We start from the raw sequence: 23058 nt of genomic DNA, 5'->3' as shown, positions 1-23058 counted from the left end.
CTATTGTTTAAAAGCAGGGAAGTAGGCCAGGGAGGTGGCACAGGAGCTACTCTTTAGTAGCCTCTCTTCAAGTCATCTCTGAGCCAATCTCTTCAAATTAAAAAAAAAAAAGGCTACAAGAAAAGAGCTTGATTGGAAGGTCCTAAAGCTGCGTTGTGTCTCTGGAAACTGAAAATGTCAAGGTCTGAAAGTATTCCATATATGAAAGCTGAATTACATAAAAGCAATAGCTAATAAAAAAAAGATTGTCAGATGTTGTGTTTCCATTTTTCCAGCCATTACAGGAATAAACTTATCCACAGAGAAGACCTGAAACCTTTTTTAAAAACTGATACAATTAAGCCTTATTACAGCATTTCTTTTCTCCCTCTTTCCCATGTTCCCAGTAATCTCCTCTACCTTCCTCACCAATCTCTGCTCTTCAGAATGTTTTGGAGGCATTTTTTGATTTCATTAGCAGGAAAATGTTAGTGTTTAAGAGTCAGAAAAAAAGATAGTGGTTTTGCACCTCTTTGGAGCAGCACTTCATATCTTTTCACAATCTTGTGGAAAATCCTCATTAAAAAAAGTCTGCATCTGCATATGTAAGGAGTTTGGATGTCTCTTTTTGATTACTAAGGGGAAGAGGAGATGATAAAGTCAAGTTCTTCTGGTACATTTTTTCCCTTTCAGCAAGACAAAGCATTTTTCATTCTTTATAAGGGTGAGCATTAAAGAGGAAAGAAAAAGCCAGTGAGACAGAATCCTATCAGAAAGCAATTTTTTATAGGAAAAAAAGGCAAGGGGGCCTAGCTCCTTCCCACTCTAGACAGACACATATCCCAATGCTTTTAGGAGCCAAAATTGGAGAGAGAAACACAAGAGAGGCACAGCAGGAAACTGAAGAATTGCACACATAACAAAAAAAAAAATCTGTGCTTATGAACATATGGGCAACTGTGATAATTAGAGCTATGGCTGGTGGATTCCCCCCTCCCCATTTTTCCAGGCTTTCCACTCACAATCCCTATCATTTATAAGCTACATTCAAACTCAAACTGGAGCTCTCCTTAATAAAAAAGATACGTATTTTTAAAGGGTCAATGGCATGGGTAAGCAATACAGAATCTACACATTCTCTAGCTCTACGTAACGCTAATGTATTAACATAGCCCCCAGTATTTTATGTTAACATCCTGTTTGGGGTCATATTTGCTGCCTCTACCAAAAATGAGAAGTCATGGTAATAAAATAGAGTCAAGGAAATAGCTTCCTTCTTATCCCCACAGCTGTTCAATCCAGGTTTCTTTGGGGCTCCACTTTGTTTCAGTCAGAAAGGGAAACCCCATTGGAAATCAGACCCACTAAACATACTGTCAAATGGTGTTTTATAATTTAAATCATGACAGTTCGTTTTTAGCCACTATTCTGCAGCAAACAAGGCTTCGTTACCTCCGGCAGGAGGTGAAAACACTTCATTGAGATCCTTCTACACCCTGCCAATTTTTTCTGAAGCATTTGTTTTGGGAAAGCCATCATGATCCAGAACTAAATAAAAAGGGATGGTAAACAAGTCACTAAATGGGTTTTTAGAAATCATTTCTAGTTTTTAAAAAAAGGCTTGATGTCTCTTTAAAAGGCATTCATTTCAAAGACTTGTCCTAAGAGAAACAGATAGAGTACAGCAGTGGTGTGCTTTTGCTCTCCCTGACTACCAGGAGAAAATTAATAATACAACTTTAATGTATTTGTATAGCAAGACTTAACATTATTATTATTATTTTCTCCAACTCAGCTTCTTAACTAAATGGAGGAAGGTAAATTGGCTCTCAGCACCGCCCTGTGGTGAGAGAATTTTTTTTAAAAGTTAAATGACAGTGGAACTGCATTCAATAAAAATGGTTCAATTAAAAACCAATTACCTTCTTGAATGCAACCTGTTAAAAGTTCACTTTGTAGAGCTGTTTGATGCAAGGGGGAAGGGAACAGGTAGGTGGGTCCTGAAGAAACAGGAGAGTATAGGTAGGGTAAGGGATGAGGCCTGAGGATTTCAGGTGTCAGAACAATGCTTTCTGCTTCTTTGGGACATTAATTAGTGTGGATACTAGTCAGCTGTTAGCACTTGGACCCAGAAATCAAAATGAAGACAAGCCTTACCTTTCTTTCAATGCGACCCAATTGCTCTTTATAGAAGATGTCACGGCGTCTTAGCTCTGCTTCTACACCTTCCAGTTCCTTGGCCTAGTTGAAAAAGAGCAAAACACACATTAGAACCCAGAAATGGCAAAAAGGGGAAGCTAGCATTTGGAAATGAGACCTGGATAGCAATTTCTGTTTAAAGTTCTAGGAATGAAGCTTAAAATGCCACATTTCTGTCTACAGTCCTAAAAGGATGGGAGGGAAATGCTTCCTTCATGATCAATTTCTTTTGGTTTAATCAACTCCCTCTTTAAAATTTTAATGTCTCTTTTCAGCTTTGGGACTTGAAGGTTGAGCCTACTCTACTGGAAACAGAATCCTAGAACCTCACAGAAGTGACCTCAGAGTTCATCCTACACTTTACCTGGGCAAGAATTCCCTTCTTCCATCCACCTTCCCTCTCCTCTGCCCCCAGCCACAGCATTCTTGACAGATGATCATCTCTAGTTCTGAGAAACAGCATGATTATCTGGAAGATGACAACTCACGGGTAACTGTACACACATTTTTCTGATTCATTCATAATTCTTCATCCTGTCTCCATGGCTTTATGGGACAAGGTATTTCTTGTTCCAACTATACCTGGGTTCCAGCACCCAGGATTTCCCCATGCATACCTTGCCTTTTTATTTACTATAAAATACTCCCTACTATTTACCCTCCTAAAGGGCTTTAGTTCTGCGATAACTAAACACTCCCAACTGAGGGAAGGTCTTCTGTGCTCTGAGAACTTCAGAAAGCCCATTTCCTTTTTCAAGCTCAAGTGCGTAAAACAAACTATTTGTGTGTCTAAATCCATCTAAATCCACTTGTAAAATACCAGGTAGGAAATACTAGCCAAAAAGTTTTTGTGCAAAAAATATACGTATAATATATATAGGAGTGGGTGTGCATGTGTGGCAATGCTATTATCTTCTAAATGAAGTGAACAGATTTCATTGGATAATCAGCAGTGAGGTTTACCAGTGAAAGTACTGACCATATAATAACACCTAACTATAATACAGCACTGGTAGAAAGGCATTTAAAAGAAATGGAAGTATTGGTAATAGGGGAAAGTGCCAGTGTAGCATGGCAATGGGATGCAAACTTGGGAGCTGAATTCTAGTATTGGTACTACCTTGGGGGTAGCAGGTGACCTGCATTTGAACCAACTGCTTATTTGCCTTATTTATTTATTTGTTTGTTTATTTACTTATTGCCAGTAGAATGGGAAGAATATTATTAACCTGCTGCCTCTGGTGGTTGTAGAAGCTCTAAAAAGTGCTGAAAGGGTTTCTGGAATATCTCTGGAATGTAATGCTGCAGAAAAACTAAATCAAAACAGTAACATCCTCAGGATCCTGGAGGCCAGGCAGGATTTCCCATAGGCATTACTGTCAAGGTACTACTTGGAGGCTGCTTCCCAAGAATGCAAGCACAGCTAATCTACACGGAGGCCTTCTCAGTGGCTGAGTGCTTAACTATTAGTGATCCCTACTGCAATCAGAGGAGAGGCTGGTCCAATACAATTAAGCAGCCAGGATCAAAATATCTCCCATGGCTCTAGACCTGTCATTTTCTGGCCCAATACAAATGTCAAGAAAGAAAATGCCATTTAAAAGCCCAATTGCTCTGAAGCTCCATTCACGATGGGTTGGGGCAGGTAGGATTTTCAAGCTAAAGAGTAAGTTAGCAGGAAAAATGAACAATGGGACGTTCTCGATGCTAGGTGGCCCCTTGATAACTTAAACATCTAAAGGCTACAATGACAGAATGCAGTTCTGACCACTTGGAACAAAGTTCTGGAGCCACCTGCAATTTTCTCAAGGGAAAGATATTGTTCACACATCTGTAAGAAGAAATGAGGTTCTGCTCTTCTTCCACATTCTAAAGCACTCTTGTCTTACTTCAATACACAATATGATGAACCAGGAGATTCTAAATCTGTATCTTTCACAGATTCACTTATACTTCACATCTTTCCTCAGTAACAAAGGAATTAATATGAAAGTACAGTTAAGTCTCAATTATCCACAGTCTATTGGAAAGAAATATGGAAGTAGGGGCCAGACCTTAGTTCTAATTCCTCGCCTCCTTTTTTTTTTGCAACTAAATCCTGTAAGCTTTAGCCAAGTCAAGAGTACCAATGAGGAAGAATGTTACTCACCTCCTGACAGAGAGGTGATGGATTCAATAGGCAGAATGAGGCATACATTTTTGGACATTGCCAATATGGGGATTTGTTTTGCTTGATATGCATTTATTACAAAGGTTTTGTTTTTCTTTCTTTTTTTTTAAGTGGGGAAGGGTGTAGAAAAGAGAAAGTTTAATTTTAAAAAACAGGTTCCTTATCTGTAAGTGGAAAACCTACTCACATCTGCACTTGTGTACTCTCTCTCTCTCCCCCCTCCTCTCTCTCTCTCTCACACACACACAGACACACACACACCTGAATGCATGCGCAAATATGAACAAGGGCTCTGAAAAAACTAAAATGTCATACAAATAAAAGGTACTGGCATCATTCTGAATATTGTGAATTGTCTATAATTATGCTTTTAGGGCATTTCATCCTATAAGGTAGTGTTTATAATGAAAAGGGCACTGGACTTGGATAGAATGAGACTTGGATTCACATGCTGGTTCTGTCACTCATTAGCCACTTATTAACTGTGAGTAAGTAACAACTTTTCTGAGCCTCAGTTTCCACAACTGTAAAATAGGGATAATAATACATTACCTTACTTCACACTACTGTGAGAATTAAAATGGGATAACAACTACAAAGTACTTTATAAAGCTTTAAAGCATCATAGAAGATATTATTATTATGATTGTGAAGAAATTAAAGGAAGAAAAAAGAATGCTAATAATGCATTAGTAGTGCTCAGTGCAATGGTTTCTAAAATGATACTACCAATTATGAAAGATTTAAAAAGCTTTCACCTCAAAAGCCCTAGCTAGACCTCCCTTTCTCACATATGTTTCTTTTCCTTCATGCTATGTGTAGATTTCAATTCATTTCATGTCTATATGTCAAGTAATAACTGCCTTACAAATATTTCTTTTAGGGCTCTATTATTCTAGTTCTGATTCTTATCTATCCCAAAATATCATTCCCATCCTTATCTATCCCAAAATATCCAGCACAGTGGATAATACTCATCTTTCCTTCCCTTGGGTCCTCAGATGGTCTTTTGGGAAAACTTTTGCCCAGTGGTTCTAGCAATTAAAGGCTATGTTCTCTTCCCTCTACAAATAAACTCAGATTGTTCAGCTACGCCTTCCTAGTTACCCATTTACAAAATGAAGAACGATATTCCCTGTCTTCCACTTCACTTGGATATTGTGAGGATAAATGAAGTAGCATGTGTTAAGCACTTGGATTTCCTTTGAAGAAAAGTGCCAGAGAATCATCAAGAATGACTCCCAACTTCTGGATACACTATTCAGGACAGGTCAAAAAGAAAAGTGGTAGAAAATAACTGAGCGTGCACCTTTTATACAATGAGCAACTACTACTGGCAGCACAGGAGTCACTCAGGTAGCAGCTGGTCAATGGTGATAAAGAGCTGCAGCATCATCATCCACCAATTCCCATGATGGAATCCACAGCTGCCAGCCTCAGGAGAACAAAATTAAAGCAGAGAGCCAAATACTGGTCCCTGAACAGTGTCCTGGCTTCCAAAGTGACCAATGAAGATCAACAACAACAAAAAACCATGAGGAATCCCCTTAGCCAGAAGCTTGTGCCTCAGCCTCTGTAATCTTCAGCTTCTGCCGTGAACTCACTGTAGAGAACTTGTGTGCCTATCAGATGGCATCCCTGGTACTACTGAATTTGGTGTACATTTCCTAAGGGTCATTGATGTCTCACAGAAATTTAAAAAAAAAGAAAATCCATTTCAAGCCCATCTGCTGAAATATTACAGGCTTTCTCTACAGTCTCCATTTTTTATTACTACGGACATCTACATTAAAACAGGCCTCATATGGAAGACTTTTGTTTGTTCCTGCTTCTTTGTTCCCAGCCCCAAGTCACTGGCTACAATTTTAAGCCCTCCTAAACCATGTGGTGGTGATGTCAAAAAGGACAGAGGCTTCAGGTGTGGGAGAACACAGAAGCAAAGGGCCTCCTAGGCAACTGAGATCCTATCCTCATACACGTGTCTCTAGTAATAAATGAACAAGAGAAAGACAAAGCAGACAATGTGAAATCCAAATAGTACAAATTAAGCTCTGTATTTGCCTAGCACCTTATCCTAGGGCTCTAATCTCTTTTCAGACTTCTTTCCCCACAAAAATCTCAAGAACTGGGTAAAGTAACAAGTGTAGCTATCCCTTCTTTATAAATTGGGAAATCATGATACAGAGAAGAAACTTTCCTAATGTTTGAGTTCTTAACCTGGGGTTTGTCAACTTGTTTTAAATATTTTGATAAATGTATTTAACATAATTGGCTTTCTTTATCATTCTATGTATTTTATTTTACATATTTTAAAACATTATTCTGAGAAGGGGTCCTTATGTTGTTAAAGGGGTTCAAGACATAAAAAGGTCAACCCAGAGGTTAAAATAAACAACCAAATCACTAACTGGTCAAAAGCTGTGAATCCAGCTCAATACACTATGGCATCCTTGTCTTCATCATCAATACAGTATTATTCAAAGTCACATTACAAGACTACTTTCAATCAAAAACCATACTCTCATGATGCTACCTCTGTATTTTCAAACTCGTCTTGGGTGAATAAGAGATTCAAGTTCAAAATCAAACATATCACAGCTTACTCTGGATTTTATTCTATTCCTGTCTGTGGGTAATTAGAGTTGATACTCCACACAAGCCCTCCTATTTAGGGTGAAAAAGGGTTTTAGAAGGTCATCTAATCTATCCTCCACATTTTACAAATGAGAAGACTTCGGCCCAGAGAGGAAATGACATATACAAGTTCATATAAGTAGTAAGTGACAGAGATAAGATTCAAGCCCAGAAACTTTTAACTCTAAACTCAGCACTTTTTCCACTGCACAACTGCCCCTCGTTGTCCTCCTGCATGGTAAATGCCAAAACAGTGGCAAATACTATTAAAAAAGAACAACGGGAGAGGCTGAGGACAATTAGGATGGATATAAAAGAGGCAACCATGGGAACGGTGAAACCTACATAAAGTGGTCCTCATACAACTTGCCAAATGTTACTTTATCTATAATATCACTAATATCTCATTCAACATTTGGAATCAAAGAATGTGGCACCTTCAAGATCACCTTATTCAACTGCCTGGGCAGCTAATATAGGGAAGACTGAATTTCAGAGCCATGACAATAATAAAGTGGAGTCACAAAGGCAGAGTAGAAGAAAGTAGTACAGTCTAGTTCCCCCACCCCAACTCCTCCACAAAGAACTAGAAAATATACCAGACTGAATTCTGGTCAGGAAACGGAAGAAAAAAATCACAGTGAGTCATTTTTCTAGCCCAGGTTGGCTTAGGAAGACAGATCGAGATGTTGGCCCACACTGGGGACCAGGCCTGTCCAGGAATATGGGGCTATGCAGAACACTGCAGTACCCAGGAAACAAAAGAGGGCTGAGACTCTGGGCAGGAAGAGATCTCAGGAGTCCCTAGCCTAGGGCAGGGTACAGGAATGAGTGTCATCTGGCAGCTCTGTCACTACCCAGGCCTAGAGGCACAGATCCAGAGTACACTAAGGAAGTATACATAGCAGTAGCAGAAAGGATTGTAGGCCTTAGCTATGTACTGAGAGGAACAAGTTCAGAAGCAAAGAGTAGCTATGTGGCTTTAAACTTGGGAGCAGAGCAGGACTCAGCCTTTAGGCCCAGCCTGAAGTCTGCAGCAGAATAACCAGGGTAGGAATATCAGACAAAAGGAGAACCTCCAATTCAGTCACTCTGAACCTAAAGAGCCTTCCAACAGGCCAATAGTGGCTGAGTACATCAGCAGTTCACTGAAAACTTACAAAAACATTATAGGCAAAAATCCAGAGCTCCTAGGCCAAATAAAATATTGCAAATAGAAAGAATTCAAGTACTAAGCCACAGTCAGAATAACACATGACTTAGCAGCCACCATTATAAAGGAACTGAGAGTTCGGAATATGATAGTCCAGAAGGCAAAAGATTGATTGGAGAAATAAAATAAATTATGAGGGACCATTTCATTCAATGGTATGGCAGTAAAACTGATAATCTAAATGAAATAAATATTTACAAAAATATAAACTTCCCAGATTAACAGAACAGGAAATAGAATAATTAAATAATGCCATCTTAGAAAAATAAATGGAATAAGTTAGAAATGGACTACTTCCCACTCCATCCCCCAAACAGAACTAGATGGATTTACAAGTTAGTTCTAGCAAACATTTAAAGAACTAAATCCAATAAAATATAAACTGTTTGAAAAAATAGGAAAAGAAGGGGTCCTATCAAATCCTTCTGTGACTCAAACACTGTCTTGCTATCTAAACTAGAGAGAGTTAAAATAGAGAAAGAAAACTATAGACCAATATCACTAATGAGGAAATAAACTGATGCAAAATTTTTAAATAAAATATTAGCAAAGAGACTACAACAACATATGACAAAGATTATATACTATAAACAAGCTGGATTTATATCAGGAATACTGAACTAGTTCAATATTAGGAAAGCAATAAACATAATTGACCATATTAATAACAAAAACAATGAAAAACATATGATTATATCAACAGATGATGAAAAAGCTTCTGAAGAATAACGACACCCATGCCTGTTAAAAACTTTTAAAAGCAGAGAAATAAATGGAATTTTTTTTAACATGGAAAGTAATATCTACCTAATGGAGATAAACTAGAGACCTTTCCAATAAGATCAGGGGTAAAGCACAGATGTCCATTATCACCATTACTATTGAAAATAGTGCAGGAAATGTAAGCTATAGAAATAAAACAAGGAAAAGAAATCAATGGAAAATTACAGGCAAAGAGGAAACACAATTATAATTTTTTTTGCAGATGAGATGATGATTTACTTAGAGAACCCTAGAGAGTCAACTAAAAAAAGTAATTAAAACAATTAACAATTTCAATAAAATTGCCAGATACAAACCTATACAAATCATCAGCATTTCTATATGTTACCAACAAAATGCAGGAGGAAGCGATAAAAGGGTAATTCCACTTAAATAATTACAGATAGCATAAAGATAGACTTGGGAGTCTACCTCTCAACACACACAGTAACTATAGACAGTTCTCACTGTATGTAAAAGGACTGTTTAGTAGATTTTTTTTTTTAATGTAATGTGAATTTTGCTTTTGGAAGTGGGGAAGGAAGGGCAAGAGGTAAGAAGCAGGCTATGTACTGTGGAGGGAAGGTGCCAGCACATGGCTCAAGGACATATAGGGGCCAGGGACAGAGAAGGAAAGCATAAAGAGGAATACATGGTGCATGGCCAGCCATGTGGGGGGCTGGCCATATTTGAGAGGAAAAGCACATTGGGGCAGGTACATGGGGGCTAGACACAGAATGGAGATGGGCCACATGTGAGTGCCAGGGACAGACAGGTCATATCCTAACACTGAAGACAGACATGGGCAACATGGGATAAAGGTCTCCTTTTTTGGAGGATGTCTCAAGCCAACCCCCCATCTTATGGCAGCTGTGGTTTTCACTGGATGGGTTTTTTGCTTTTTGTTTTTTTTGGTGGAGAGACTGGGGTGGGAAGCTGTGGAGCACTGAGCCATGGGGTAGGAGTAGAGAGGGCTAAGACAGTACTGTAAAGTTAACATAGGTGTGTTTTTTGGGAATGTGGATTTCTTACAGAATTCTTTACAGAAAGTAGAATTTGTATAATATAAATTTACATAAAGTGAGAACTGTCTGTATATGAACTCAATTACAAAACATACTTTACACAAATAGAGACAGATTTAAATAACTGGAGAAATATTAATTGCTCATGGGTACACCAAGCCAATGTAATAAAAATGACAGTATTACCTAAATTAATTTACTTTTTCAATGTCACACCATACTAAAAGATTACTTTATAGAGCTAGGAAAAATAATTTTAAAAAATTCATCTGGAGGAACAGAAGACAAAAAAAAAATCAAAGGAATTAATGAAAAGAAAAAGTGGGAAAGGGGCTTAGTAGTACCAGATCTCATACTATACTACACAGCCATAATCATCAAAATAATTTGGTACTGGGTAAGTAATAGAGAGGTTGATCAGTGGCAAACACTAGGTACACAACATATGGAAGAAAATGAACACAGTAGCCTCGTTTTTGATACATGCAAAGAGCTCAGCTACTGGGGCAAGAACTATTTGACAAAAACTGCTGGGAAACCTAGAAGACAGTCTGGCAGAGACCAACATCATGACACACTCTAAATAAGTGCATAATTTGGACATAAGGGACAAATGGACAATTTTGATTACATAAAATTAAAAAGGTTTGCACAAACAAGATGAATGCAGTTGAAATTATAAGAAAAGAAGGAAACAGCAAAAAAAATTTTACAGTAAGTTTCTCTGATAAAGGTCTCATTTCTAAGATATGCAATATAGTGAACTGATTCAAATTTATAAGAATAAGAACCATTTCTTAATTAATAAATGGTCAAAGGATATATGAATAAGTAGTTTTCTGAAGAAAAAATCCAAAGTATCAATAGATATATAGGAAAATGTTCTAAACCACTAATAATTGGATAAATGTAAAATTAAAACAACTTTGAAATTTTTGGGAGCCAAGATGGCAGAGTAAACAGTAAGCATTTCTCCCTCTCCCTTAATGACCTCCAAAAACCCAGAAAATATCACTCCAGGAAAAATCCTGGAATAGCAGAGCCAGCAGAAAGATTGGCGTATAGCAGTCTTTTACCCTGGGGAATTAACAGGAAAGGTCCCTCTCACTCTGGTGAAAGGGGAGCAGTACAGAACAGGAGCCAGCAGCAAGCCCCACCTCAGCAAACCAGCAGGAGATCCTGAGCTCCAGGGTGGTGGAGTAGGTAAGTGCTAACACCAACCCCCCATTCCCGGGTACCTTAGCACAGCAAGAGGACCTGGCGGACTCCAAGTCAGAGAACCATCACGTGCGCTGGCGGGGCAGGTGTTCTTCAGCAGATAAACATCCCCAGGCTTCAGTGCAACTCCGGGCAGGCAGGCATCCTCCAGTAGCCAAATCTCCCCATACTTCAGTGCAACTCCAAGTGGGCAGATGTCCTCTAGCAGCCAAACTTTCCCATGCTTCAGGGCAGTCCAAGTAAGCAGGCATCCTCCAGAGGCCAGACTTCCCAACCCCCCATCACAACAGCTTCAGTGTAAACCCAGGAAAATGCATAAAAACCCCACCTGGCCTCAGCACATGCCAACTACCAGCACTAGGACCCTAGATCAGCACCAGGTAAGCTGCCAGACCCCTACAACCTCCAGCTGCCAGCACCTAAGATCCCAGCACACAAGTCCAGTGACTAGGCCCCTGGCCCCCAGCACAAAAAGCTTGGCATAGTGCCTCCTGTGCTCCAGAAGGAGAACTCAACTTTAAAAGCCAGGAAATAGGCAAACATCATGAGCAAAAAGCAGAAACAGACAATGACCATACATTCTTTCTATGGAGACAGGGAATGTCAGAATACAATTCAGAAGAGGACAACATTGTCTATATACCCACATCTGAAACTTCAAAAGGGAATATGAACTGATCTTGGAAGAGCTCCAGAGAATTTTAAAAGTCAAATAAGAGAGGTAGAAGAAAAACTGGGAAAAGAAATAAGAGGTATGCAAGAGAGAGTCAACAGCTTGGGAAAGGAAGGACAAAAATTGATTGTAGAAAAAAATTCCTAAATAAATATAATTGGCCAAATGGGAAAAAAATACACTGAAGAAAATAACTCCTTAAAAAAATGGAATTTTCCATTTTCCAAATGGAAAAGGAGGCACAAAAACTCACTGAAGAGAAGAACTCCTTAAAAAGTAGAAGTAGTCAAATGGAAAAGGAAGTATAAAAGTTAACTGAAGAAAACAATTCACTAAAAATTAGAATTGGGCAAGTAGAAGCTAATGAATCTATGAGACATCAAGAATCCTGATCTCAGACAAAATCAAATGAATGAAAAAATAGAAGAAAATGTAAAATACCTCACTGGAAAAACAACAGATCTGGAAAATAGATACAGTAGAGATAATTTAAGAATTATTGGTCTATCTGAAAGCTATGAATCAAAAAAGAGCCTGGACCGTATCTTTCAAGAAATTATCAAGGAAAACTGCCCTGAGGTCCTAGAACCAGAGGGCAAAATAATCATCAGAAGAATACACTTATCACCTTCTGAAAGAGACCTCAAAATGAAAACACCAAGGAATATTGTAGCCAAATTCCAGAATTATCAAGTCAAGGAAAAAATGCTGCAAGCAGCCAGAAAGAAACAATTTAAATATCGTGGAACCACAGTCAGGATTATGCAGGACCTTACAGCTTTTATATTAAAAGATAAGAGGACTTGGAATATGATACTCCATAAGCCAAAGGAGCCTGGATTACAACCAAGGATCAACTACCCAGTAAAACTGAGCATAATCTTTCAGGGGAGGATATGGATATTCAATGAAATAGAAGACTTCCAAACCTTCCTGATGAAAAGACCAGAGCTTAACAGAAAATTTATCTTCAAATACAAGACTCAAGAGAGGCATAAAAAGGTAAACAGGAAAGGAAAAAAAATGTTATTCAATAAGGTTAAACTGCTTACATTCCTACACAGGAGGATGACACTTGTAACTCTCAAGAACTGGATTTTTATTATGACATTTAGAAAGGGTATACATAGACAGAGGGCATGGGGATAAGTTGACTTTGATGTGATGATAAAATATCTAATTAAGAGGTGAAAAGGGAATGTACTGGGAGAAGAGGAAAGGAGGAGGCAGAAAAGGGTAAATTGCATCACATGAAGAGGTACAAAGATCTATTACAGTAAAGGGAAAGAAGGGAGGGACATGAGCATTGTTTGAACCTTACCCTCATTGGATTTGTCTCAAAGAGGGAACAACATACTCAGTTAGGAACAGAAATCTAACTTACCCTATGGGAAGTAGGAGGGAAAGAGGAAAGAAAAGAGAGGGGGCTGATAGAAGGGAGGGCAGATTGAGGGAGGCAGTGGTCAGAAGCAAAACACTAGTGAGGAGGGAAAGGGAGAAAGGAGAGAGAAAAGCATAAACAGGAAGGGAAATAGGATGAAGAGAAAGACACAGTAATCATAACTGTGAATGTGAATGGGACAAACTCTCCCATAAAACGGAAGCAGTCAGCAGAGTGGATTAAAAACCACAATCTTACAATATGTTGTTTGCAAGAAACACATTTGAAGCAGAGGGATACACACAGAGTAAAGGTAAAAGGCTGGAATAGAATATATTACTCTTCAGCTGACATAAAAAAAGCAGAGGTAGCAAGCCTGATCTCAGACAAGGCAAAAGCAAAAACAGATCTAATTAAAAGAGATAAGGAAGGAATCTTGCTAAAAGGTACCATAGACAATGAAGTAATATCATTACTAAACATATATACCCAAGTGATATAGCATCCACATTCTTAGAGGAGAAGTTAGGGTAGTTAGAAGAAGAACTAGACAGGAAAACCATACTAGTGGAGGAACTCAACCTCTCCCTCTCAGAACTAGATAAATCTAACCATAAAATAAACAAGAAAGAAGTTAAGGAGGTGAATAGAATTTAGAAAAGTTAGATATGGTAGACCTCTGGAGAAAAATGAATGGGGATACAAATGGGGATACAAAGGAATATACCTTTTTCTCAGTAGTACACAAAAACTGACTGTGAATGATGGCATAAAAACTTCACAATCCAATGCAGAAAGGCAGAAATATTAAATTCATCGTTTTCAGATAATGATGCAATAAAAATTACATGTAATAAATAGCTGTGGAAAGATAGACTAAAAATTGATTGAAAACGAAATAATCTAATCCTAAAGAATGAGTAGGTCAAACAGATCATATAAACAACCAATAACTTCATCCAACAGAATGACAATAATGAGACACAACATACCAAAACTTATAGGATGCTGCAAAAGCGGTTCTTAGGGGAAATTTTACATCTCCAAATGCTTGCATAAATAAAACAGAGAAAGAGGAAATCAATGAATTGGGCATGCAACTAAAAAAGCTAGTAAAAGGACAAATTAAAACAACTTTGAGGAACCACCTAACACTCATCAAACTGGCAGTTGACAAAAGAAGGAAAATGAGAAATGCTAGAGAGCCTGTGGGAAAACAGACACATTAATGCACTGCTGGTGGCACTGTGAACTGGTTCAGCCATTCTGAAAAAAATTTTGGAACTATGCCCCAAAAGCAATTAAACTGCACATATCATTTAACCTAGTAATATACTGGGCATATACCCCCAAAGAGATCAAAGAAAAAGGAAAAGAATCTATATGTACAAAAAGTATTTTATAGTAGTTCTTTTTGTGGTGGAAGATAATTGGAAACTGGGGGAAGGGGCGTCAACTGGAGAATGGCTGAAAAAGTTATGGTACAGGAATGTGATGAAATACCATTGTACTATAAGAAATATGAAGGTGACACTTTCTAAGAAACCAGGGAAAACTTACAAGAACTGATGCAAAGTGAAGTGAGCAGAACCAGGATAATAATATATATAATAACAACACTATTATAAAGACAAACAACTCGGAAAGACTTTAGGTACTTTGATCAACACAAATACCAACCACTGAACTCAAAGCAAAAACTGAGGCATATTTTTCTTTTGGCCACGGCTAACAGGGAATTTGCTTTATTTGACTATATATGTCTATCGCAGGTTTTGTTTTTCTTGTCTTCTCTTTGGGGATGGGGTTATATGAGAGAGAGAATTGGAAGCTGAAAATAAAACTGAATTTATAAAAATAATAGTAGCTAACATTTATATAGCACTTTAGGATTTGTAAATTGCTTTACAGTGTTATTTCATCTGATTACAACAATCCAGTGAGGTTGATACTATTATTATTTTGATTTTACAGATGAGGCAACTGGCCCATGATTACATAGCTAATGTCTGAAGGAGGATTCCAAATCAGATCTTCCTGAGAAACTGGACCTAGTGTCAGTAAAATCTGAGTTAAAATCCTGCATCAAATATGGCCTAGTTGTGTGACTCTGGGCAAGTCACTTAACTTCTCTCAGCCTCAGTTTCCTCAACTGTAAAATAAGGAGGATAGTGATAATAATAGCATCTATCTCATAGGGTTGTTGTAAGGATTGAGATATCTATAATGTGCCTAGCACTTAGTAAGTTACTTAATAAAGCCTTCCTCCCTCTTGCCCTCCTTTCTTTTCCTTCCTTCCTTCCTTCCTTTCTTCCTTCCTTCCTTCCTTCCTTCCTTCCTGACTCCAAGTCTAGTGTTATATCCACTGCCACTACCTGGAGACTTCATAAGTTATTGATAGAGCCAGCAACAGAACCTAGGTCTGATTCTAAATCCAGTGCTCCTTGTACTCTGCTATTGAATATTGGCTTTTTGTAATATCTGCCTGGTTGGCAGTTATTCACACCTATGTGGTATGGGCTCCAGATTCTGCCCTAATGATACAGGGACTCTAGCCAAGGTAGGGGTTAATTCCCTCAATTTTTCCCACAAACTCACCTTATTCCTTTCTCCTGATTCTGCTGGGAGGTCCCTTCAGTTAGTAGCCTATCCCACCATAAAGCCTTGGAATCTCAGGGCTCTGAGAGACTTTAAAATATGCACTCTTTCATTATACAGATGTGGAAAACAAAGACCAGAAAATGGAAGTAACTTATTGGTAATATTCTACATGCCCAGCCACTCAGTGACTGATTTAGTACCTACAAAGTCACCTCTGGGGGCTCTAATGGATCAGTGTCAAAGTGGCAGAATGTTTCCAATCATGGAGCAGCCCAAAGATCTGTGCCTGGCCCTGCACTGTTCAACATTTTTATCAATGACTTAGATAAAGATACAGGGTATAGTAGGTGCTTAATAAAGACTTAACTGATTGATCAGATTTGCTAATGACACAAAACTAAGGGAAAGCTGACACAATGGATGGACAGTAAGGATTCAAAGAGATCTATCTTGATAGATTAGAATTATTTGGCTAAATAGAAGACGAAATTTTATAGGGATAAATATAAACTCTTGTACTTGGGTACCAAAAAAATCATAAATATAAAATAGAGGAGGCATGGTTGGGTAGCAGTTGTTCTGAAAAAAAGATCTAGGAGTTTTAGTAGACTACAAGCTCAAAAGGAATCATCAGTGTGATATGGCAGCCAAAAAACTGGCATGATCTTGGGCTGCATTAAGAGAGGCATAACTTCCAGCAACAGGAAGAGGATAGTACAACCGTACTCTGCCCTAATCAGGATGGAGTACTGCTTTCAGTTCTAGGTGCCACAATTTAAGAAGGACATTGGTAAAGTGGAAAGAATCCAGGAAAGGGCAAATAGAATGGTGAAGGGCCTTAAGTCCATGGCATAAGTACTGGCTGGAAGAACTAGGCATATCTGTACTGAAGAAAAGACTCAAGAGGAACATGATAACTATCTTCAAGTATCTGAAGGCCTATCATATGGCTAGGTGGCACAGTGGATAGAGAATCTGGCCCGAAGTCAAGAAGACTTATCTTCTTGAGTTCAAATCCTGCCTCAAACACTTACTAGCTATGTGAACCTGGTCAAGTCACTTCACCCATGTGCCTCAGTTCCTCATTTGTAATATGAGCTGGAGAAGGAAATGGTAAGCCACTCTAGGATCTTCTCTAAGAAAACCCCAAATAGGATCATGAAGAGTCAGACACACCCAAAATGACTGAACAACAATATGTGAAAAAGGGACTATGTTTGTTTTGCTTGGCTACAGGGGGCAGAACCAAGAGCAATGGGGTAGAAGTTGCAGAGAAGCAAATTTCAATTTGATGTCTGGAAAAAAATCTTTCTAAAACTGGAATGGGTTCTTTCAGAAGAAAGTGGGGTCCCCCTCTTTGGACATCTTCAAGCAGAGACTGGATGACCACCTCTCAATAGTGTTATACTATGGGCAAAACTAGATGGCCACAGAGGTCTTCTGCAATCCTCAGATTCTGTAATTTGAGTGCACTGCTGTCCCTGATGCTTATTTCATTAAAGCAGCGCTAGAGAGATTCTTGCCTGAGGGATGGGAAATCTATTTCCTGCCCTTCCTCCACAGCAAACTTTTCAATGTACCTATAGACATAGGCACAAGACATATCAGTTTTGGTTCCGACATCTGTAAGCTACACAAAGGCACCATGGAAAAACCTTTACGGAAGAAATAAGACACAATTTTCTAGCTGAACACCTTTTTAAAAAGTAATGATAGAAAATAAAATCCTGCATCTGTGTGAGGCAGGAACTTTCTCCAGGCATAGAGTAACAACATGCCACTTGAAATAACCAAGATAGAGGAGAAAAGCAGAGCTTACCCATACATCCAAATCCGCATGCTGGAAGTAAAGCAAGATGAGGGAGAGAGAAAGAAGTCAGTGATTTAACTCTGCTGCCTGGTTCAGCACCTAATACCTAATTCAGAGATGCTTCTTTAAAATGACATGCAACTGGATAGTATAGCTCTGCTCCCCCATCTGTTCCTGCACAGGAACTGAGATTGTTATGCTGGCTCAGGATCAAGAGCAAATAAATAAATATGTATGTATGTATACAAAAAAGATGAATCAAGCACACATGCCTATTGTAGAGCTCAGAGAGGAGTGAGACAGCCAGGGTCAGAACTCTCAGATGTAAATGTCCAGATGTGTAGAGAGCGATTTCTGCCTTGACTTTATGTGGAATTCTACCAGCTTGTCTGAGCTTGCCATGAAGTATAAAAGGCTCCCCAATATACTGGGAGAGGCAGTCCTAAAGCAAGATGTAGGGATAAGGACCTTTGGAGACCAATTAGCATCCTATTATGTCAATCAACCAATATTAATGATATATATTATACATGTATAATATATATGTACATAATACACATACATACTTATACGCATATGTATGTTTATACATATAAACACACACATACACCTCAAGGATCTATGATTTCATCATTTGTCCAGTGATGAAGAGCTCAACAATTTCACATGTAGTTAAGAGCTGCTTAACTAAAACAGGTATTACCGTTAGCTAAACAACTGAGTGACACGCCTCTCTGAATTTAACTAGACTGGTCCTTAAGAATAGATGCACAGGGGGCAGCTAGGTGGTGCAGTGGATAGAGCACCAGCCCTGGATTCAGGAGGACCTGAGTTCAAATCTGGCCTCAGACACATAACACTTACTAGCTGTGTGACCCTGGGCAAGTCACTTAACCCCCACTGGCAAAAAAAAAAAGGAAGGAAGGAAGGAAGGGAGGGAGGGAGAATAGGAAGAAGGGAGAAGAAGAAGAAGAAGTAGAAGAAGGGAGAAGAAGAAGGGAGGAGGAGGAGGAGAAGAAAAGAAGAAGAAGAAGAAGAAGAAGAAGAAGAAGAAGAAGAAGAAGAAGAAGAAGAAGAGGAAGAGCACTAATCATAAGAGAAATGCCAATCCAAACAAGGTTTCACTTCACATATATCAAAGTGGACAAGCTGATAAAAGATGGGAATAGTCAGTCCTAGAAGGTTGTAAAAATACAATCAATCAGCAAATATTTACAAAGCACCTTCTACAGGCGCAGGAGATAGTAGTAAAATGAATGAAGCAATAACTATTCTCAATGAGCTTTTATTTTAAAGAGAAGACAAGAAGTACATGTGAAATATGTGCATCACAAGTATAAAGCTAATAAGTACAAATATATATAGCAGTTAAGTATAAGGTAGTTTGGAGAAGGGGCACTAGCAGTTGGAGAAATCAGGAAAGGCTTCTCACAGAACATGGTACCTGAGCTGCATCTTAAGCACCAATGAGGTAGCTCAGTAGGAAGAATGCTGGATTTATAGCAAGAAAGAACTAAGTTTGAATTCAGCCTCACACACTAGCTATGTGACTACAGACAAATCACTCAACCTCTCTGAGGCTTTTTTCTGTTTGAAAAATGTTTCGTAAAATTTCTTCTGTTTTTCTGTTCTGTAAAATGAAATAATAGTACCTACTGCACAGGATTATTATGGAGATCAAGTGAGAAGATATATAAAGCATTTTGCAAACTATGAAGTGATCTATAAATGTTAGCTATTATTGAATAAAGGAAGAGAAAGATTCCATGAGTACAAGGTACAAAGGGAATACTGTCCAGGAAAGGAAGAACATCAGGGCAAAGGCATGGTGGTAGAGGGATGTACTGTTTGTGAGCAGCAGGCCAATCTGGCTGGATCACAAGGTTCAGGATGGGGAGAAATGTCCAATGAGGTTGGAAGGATAGATTAGGGCCAGGTTGTATACGGCTTTAAAAGCTTAACAATGGAGTTATTTAATATTTTATCCTAAAGACAATAAGAAGCCACTGGAGTTGGCTGTGTCAAAGAGTCACGTGGCCAGATCTGCACTTGAGAAAAATTACTTTGACAATAGCAGTATGTAGGACAGACTGGAGTGCAGAGAGATGAGAAGTAGAAAGACCAATTTGGAGGCTGTCACAATAATGTTGTAAGAGGTAATGAAGGCCTGAACAAAGAATGTAAAGGTAGCTGTGCCAGTGGAGAAAAGGGGTCAGATGTGAGGAATGCTATGAGGATACAAAGGGCAAAATTTGGCAACTGACTGGATATGTGGGGTAAACAGGGAAAATAAAATTGACAATAATGCAGTGATTATAAATCTAAGATACTGGAAGGATGGTGGTGCCTTCACACGAACTAGGAAAGTTTGGAAGAGGGGTGAAGATAATGAGTTCAGTTTTGGACAGGTAGAATGTGAGATGTCTCTAGGACATCCAGTTTGAAATGTCTAATAGGTAATTGGTGATGACTGAAGGTCATGGTATAGACTGGAAGTGGATATGTAGATCTGGGAGTCATCTGCATTTGAGTAGTAAAACCCATGGGATTTGATAAGGTTACCAAGAGAATACAGAGAGAGAAGAGTAAAGGCACTAGGACAGAAACTTGGGGAACAATCACAACTGGGGAGCATGATATGAACGATGACCCAGTGAAGGAGACTGGGAAGTCATCTGACAGGCAAGAGAACCAGGAAGAGAGTAATGTCATGAAAACCCATACAGGAGAGGGTAGTTAATAAAGTAAGTAGTTTGAGAAGGATTAGGACTAAGAAAAGACCATCACATTTGGAAATTAAGACATCGTAGGTAACTTTGGAGATAGTTGTCTCAACTAAATGATAAGGCCAGAAGCTAGATTACAAAGGATTAGGAGTGAGTCAGAGGAGGTAGATGTAGAAGGTGAAGATTAGAGAGTGAAAGGCGGATGAATAAAAAAGCAATCTACTGAAGATGGAAGGATATGGGATCAAGAAGACATGCAGAAGGGCTGGCCTTGGTAAGAATAGGGCTACCTTTCTGTCAGAGACTAGGGGAAAAGATGAGAGGGTGTGAAATGATGTTAAGGGGTTTAAAGATTTTTTTAAAAATCACATTGAATGAAAAGTTCAGAGATCATCTTTAGCATGAAGACTTTCCTTATCCCTCCAGCTACTAGTCTTCCATTGTAAATTAGCTTACATATAACTACTTTGTAATATATTTGCATTTATGAACTTTATATCTATCTTGTATATTTTGCATATGTATTTCTTGTCTCCCTCATTAGAATGTAGGCTCATTGCAAGTAAGAATTACATCCCTAGTATTTAGCATCATGTCTGAGACTTAGTAAGCATTTAATAAACACTAGCTGATTGGTAGTAGCAATTGTTTTTTGAGATAGCAAAGAAATACATTCTTTTGAAATTGTTTTATAGTGTCTTGATTTCTCATAAAGTCACTAGCTTCCAATTGCTCCATTCTAATTTTTAAGGAAGTATTTTTTTCACTAAGCTTTTGGACTTCCTTTTCCGTTTGGCCAATTTTGCTTTTTAAGGCATTCTCCTCATTGGCTTTTTGGACCTCTTTTGCCTTTTGGGTTAGGCTATTGTTAAGGTGTTATTTTCTTCAGTGTTTTTTGGGGTCTCCTTTAGCAAGTTGTTGACTTGTTTTTCATGATTTTCTTGCATCACTCTCAGTTTTTCCTCTACTTCTCCTTACTTGCTTCTCAAAATCCTTTTTGAGCTCTTCCATGGCCTGGGATCAATTCACATTTTTCTTGGAGGCTTTGGATGTAGGAGCTTTGACTTTGTTGTCTTCTTCTGGTTGTATGTTTTGACCTTGTCACCAAAGTAAGATTCTATGGTCTGACTCTTTTTGCACTGTTTGCTCATGATCCCAGACAATTACTTGAGTTATAAACTCTTTGTTAAGGTAAGGGTCTGCCTCCAGTGTGGAGAATGTACTGTCCCAAGCTTCGAGAGTTTTGTGCAGCTGTTTTCAGAGAGACTTCTAGGAACCTGTAAGTTGTCAGTTCTTCCAAGGTGGTATGATCAAGGGCGAAGTGTTTACTCCTTTCCTGGCCTGTGGTCTGGTCTATGAGTGACCACAAGCACTCTTTTCTGCCTTGGAACTGTGTGGAGGATTCTCTCTTTACAGTCACTACAAGCTCCACCAAGCCAGCACTCCTCCTTGCCCCAGGACTGACACCTAGAACTGTGACCCAGACCCAAGCACGGGCAAAGCAAGATAATCTTGCACCAGCAGAAAGATCCCTGCAATGCCCCTCTAATCAGCCACTCGATTCCCCTTCAGTCTGTGGGCCAGAAGCTCTGGAGGCAGCGCCACCCTGTGGCCATGCTCAGGGACCAGGGCTGGGAATGCAACCGCACTTTTCTCTCACCACCACAAACACAGACTTTTCCTACTGACCTTTTAAATTGTCTTTGGCCTCCATGGGTTGAGCAGTCTGGAAAATGCCACAGCTGTCCGTGATTCAGTCCTCGGAGGCCTGCTCCAGGTTCACTGAGGCCTGCACACCAAACTGCGCTCCTCTTGCAGCCCGGCACGATATACCTTTCTGATCAACTATCCAGGTTTCTTGGGCTGGAAATTTGTTTCACTCTTTTTGTGGGTTCTGCTGCTTTAGAATTTGTTTAGGGCCTTTTTTACAGGTATTTGGAGGGGTTTGGAGGAGTGCTCGAGCAAGTCCCTGCTTTTACTCCTGATAGCAAAGAAATACAAACAAAATGGATGCCAACTGCCTGAAGAATGGCTAAACAAATTATGGTACATGAATATATCACTGCACCATAAGAAATGATGTATATGAAGAATGTAGAGAAGCACAGGAAGATTTGTACAAACTGATGCAGAATGAAGTAAGGAAAACCAGAAAAATAAAATATAACAATATAAATGGAAAGACTAAAAATCCAAAACTGAACTCAATGTAATTACAATTATTAAGCTTAGCCCTGTAAGAGTTAAGAAAAGACACATTCCTACCTTCTTTGCAGGTGATAGTAGACTGTGGGTATGGAGTATTGTCTGACACAACTGATGTGTGGATTTACTCTTTATTCTGTTACAAGGCATGCCTTGTTGGTGATGTTTTGAAATGTTTTGAAATAAAGATGGTGTGAAAACAAAACCAAAAACAAAACCAGTAAAGATTTGAAATAAATGAGATTGATTTTGCAGTATTGCTTAAAAACTGCTGATACAGGTATTTCCTCAGGAAGAGTTCCAGCAATGTTTTATGCACTCTCAGTCTCACTGGCTCGTGCAGAGCTCACTAAGGCGATTATTTTGAAAGATAATGTTCATCTGAAAGTCTATGATCTGAGCATTTTTTATGAAAACATATTTCATTCTACAAATAGCCTTCATGTTAAGCTAGCTTGTTTG

The 23058-nt window shown here is 38.8% G+C and overlaps 1 protein-coding gene across 11 annotated transcripts in view; it reads right to left on the bottom strand.

Moving 5' to 3' along the window:
- Nucleotides 1-23058, bottom strand: part of CHCHD6 (coiled-coil-helix-coiled-coil-helix domain containing 6) — a 313985-nt gene that overhangs the window by 167096 nt on the left and 123831 nt on the right. For all 11 annotated transcript variants that reach the window (XR_013485825.1, XR_013485826.1, XM_078152227.1 and 8 more), the window contains one exon: nt 2137-2220. Coding sequence is in view for 9 of the 11 variants with exons in the window: in XM_078152227.1 (XP_078008353.1) it covers nt 2137-2220 (84 nt within the window). In the remaining 2 variants the exon portion in view is untranslated. The remainder of the gene's footprint in view (nt 1-2136; nt 2221-23058) is intronic.

The sequence above is a fragment of the Phascolarctos cinereus genome, unplaced genomic scaffold, assembly GCF_003287225.1.
Source record: "Phascolarctos cinereus isolate Bilbo 61053 unplaced genomic scaffold, phaCin_HiC Scaffold_4;HRSCAF=312, whole genome shotgun sequence".
Taxonomy (NCBI): domain Eukaryota; kingdom Metazoa; phylum Chordata; class Mammalia; order Diprotodontia; family Phascolarctidae; genus Phascolarctos; species Phascolarctos cinereus.
The sequence above is the reverse complement of the archived record's forward strand: the minus strand, read 5'-3'. Positions and strand labels throughout refer to the sequence as shown.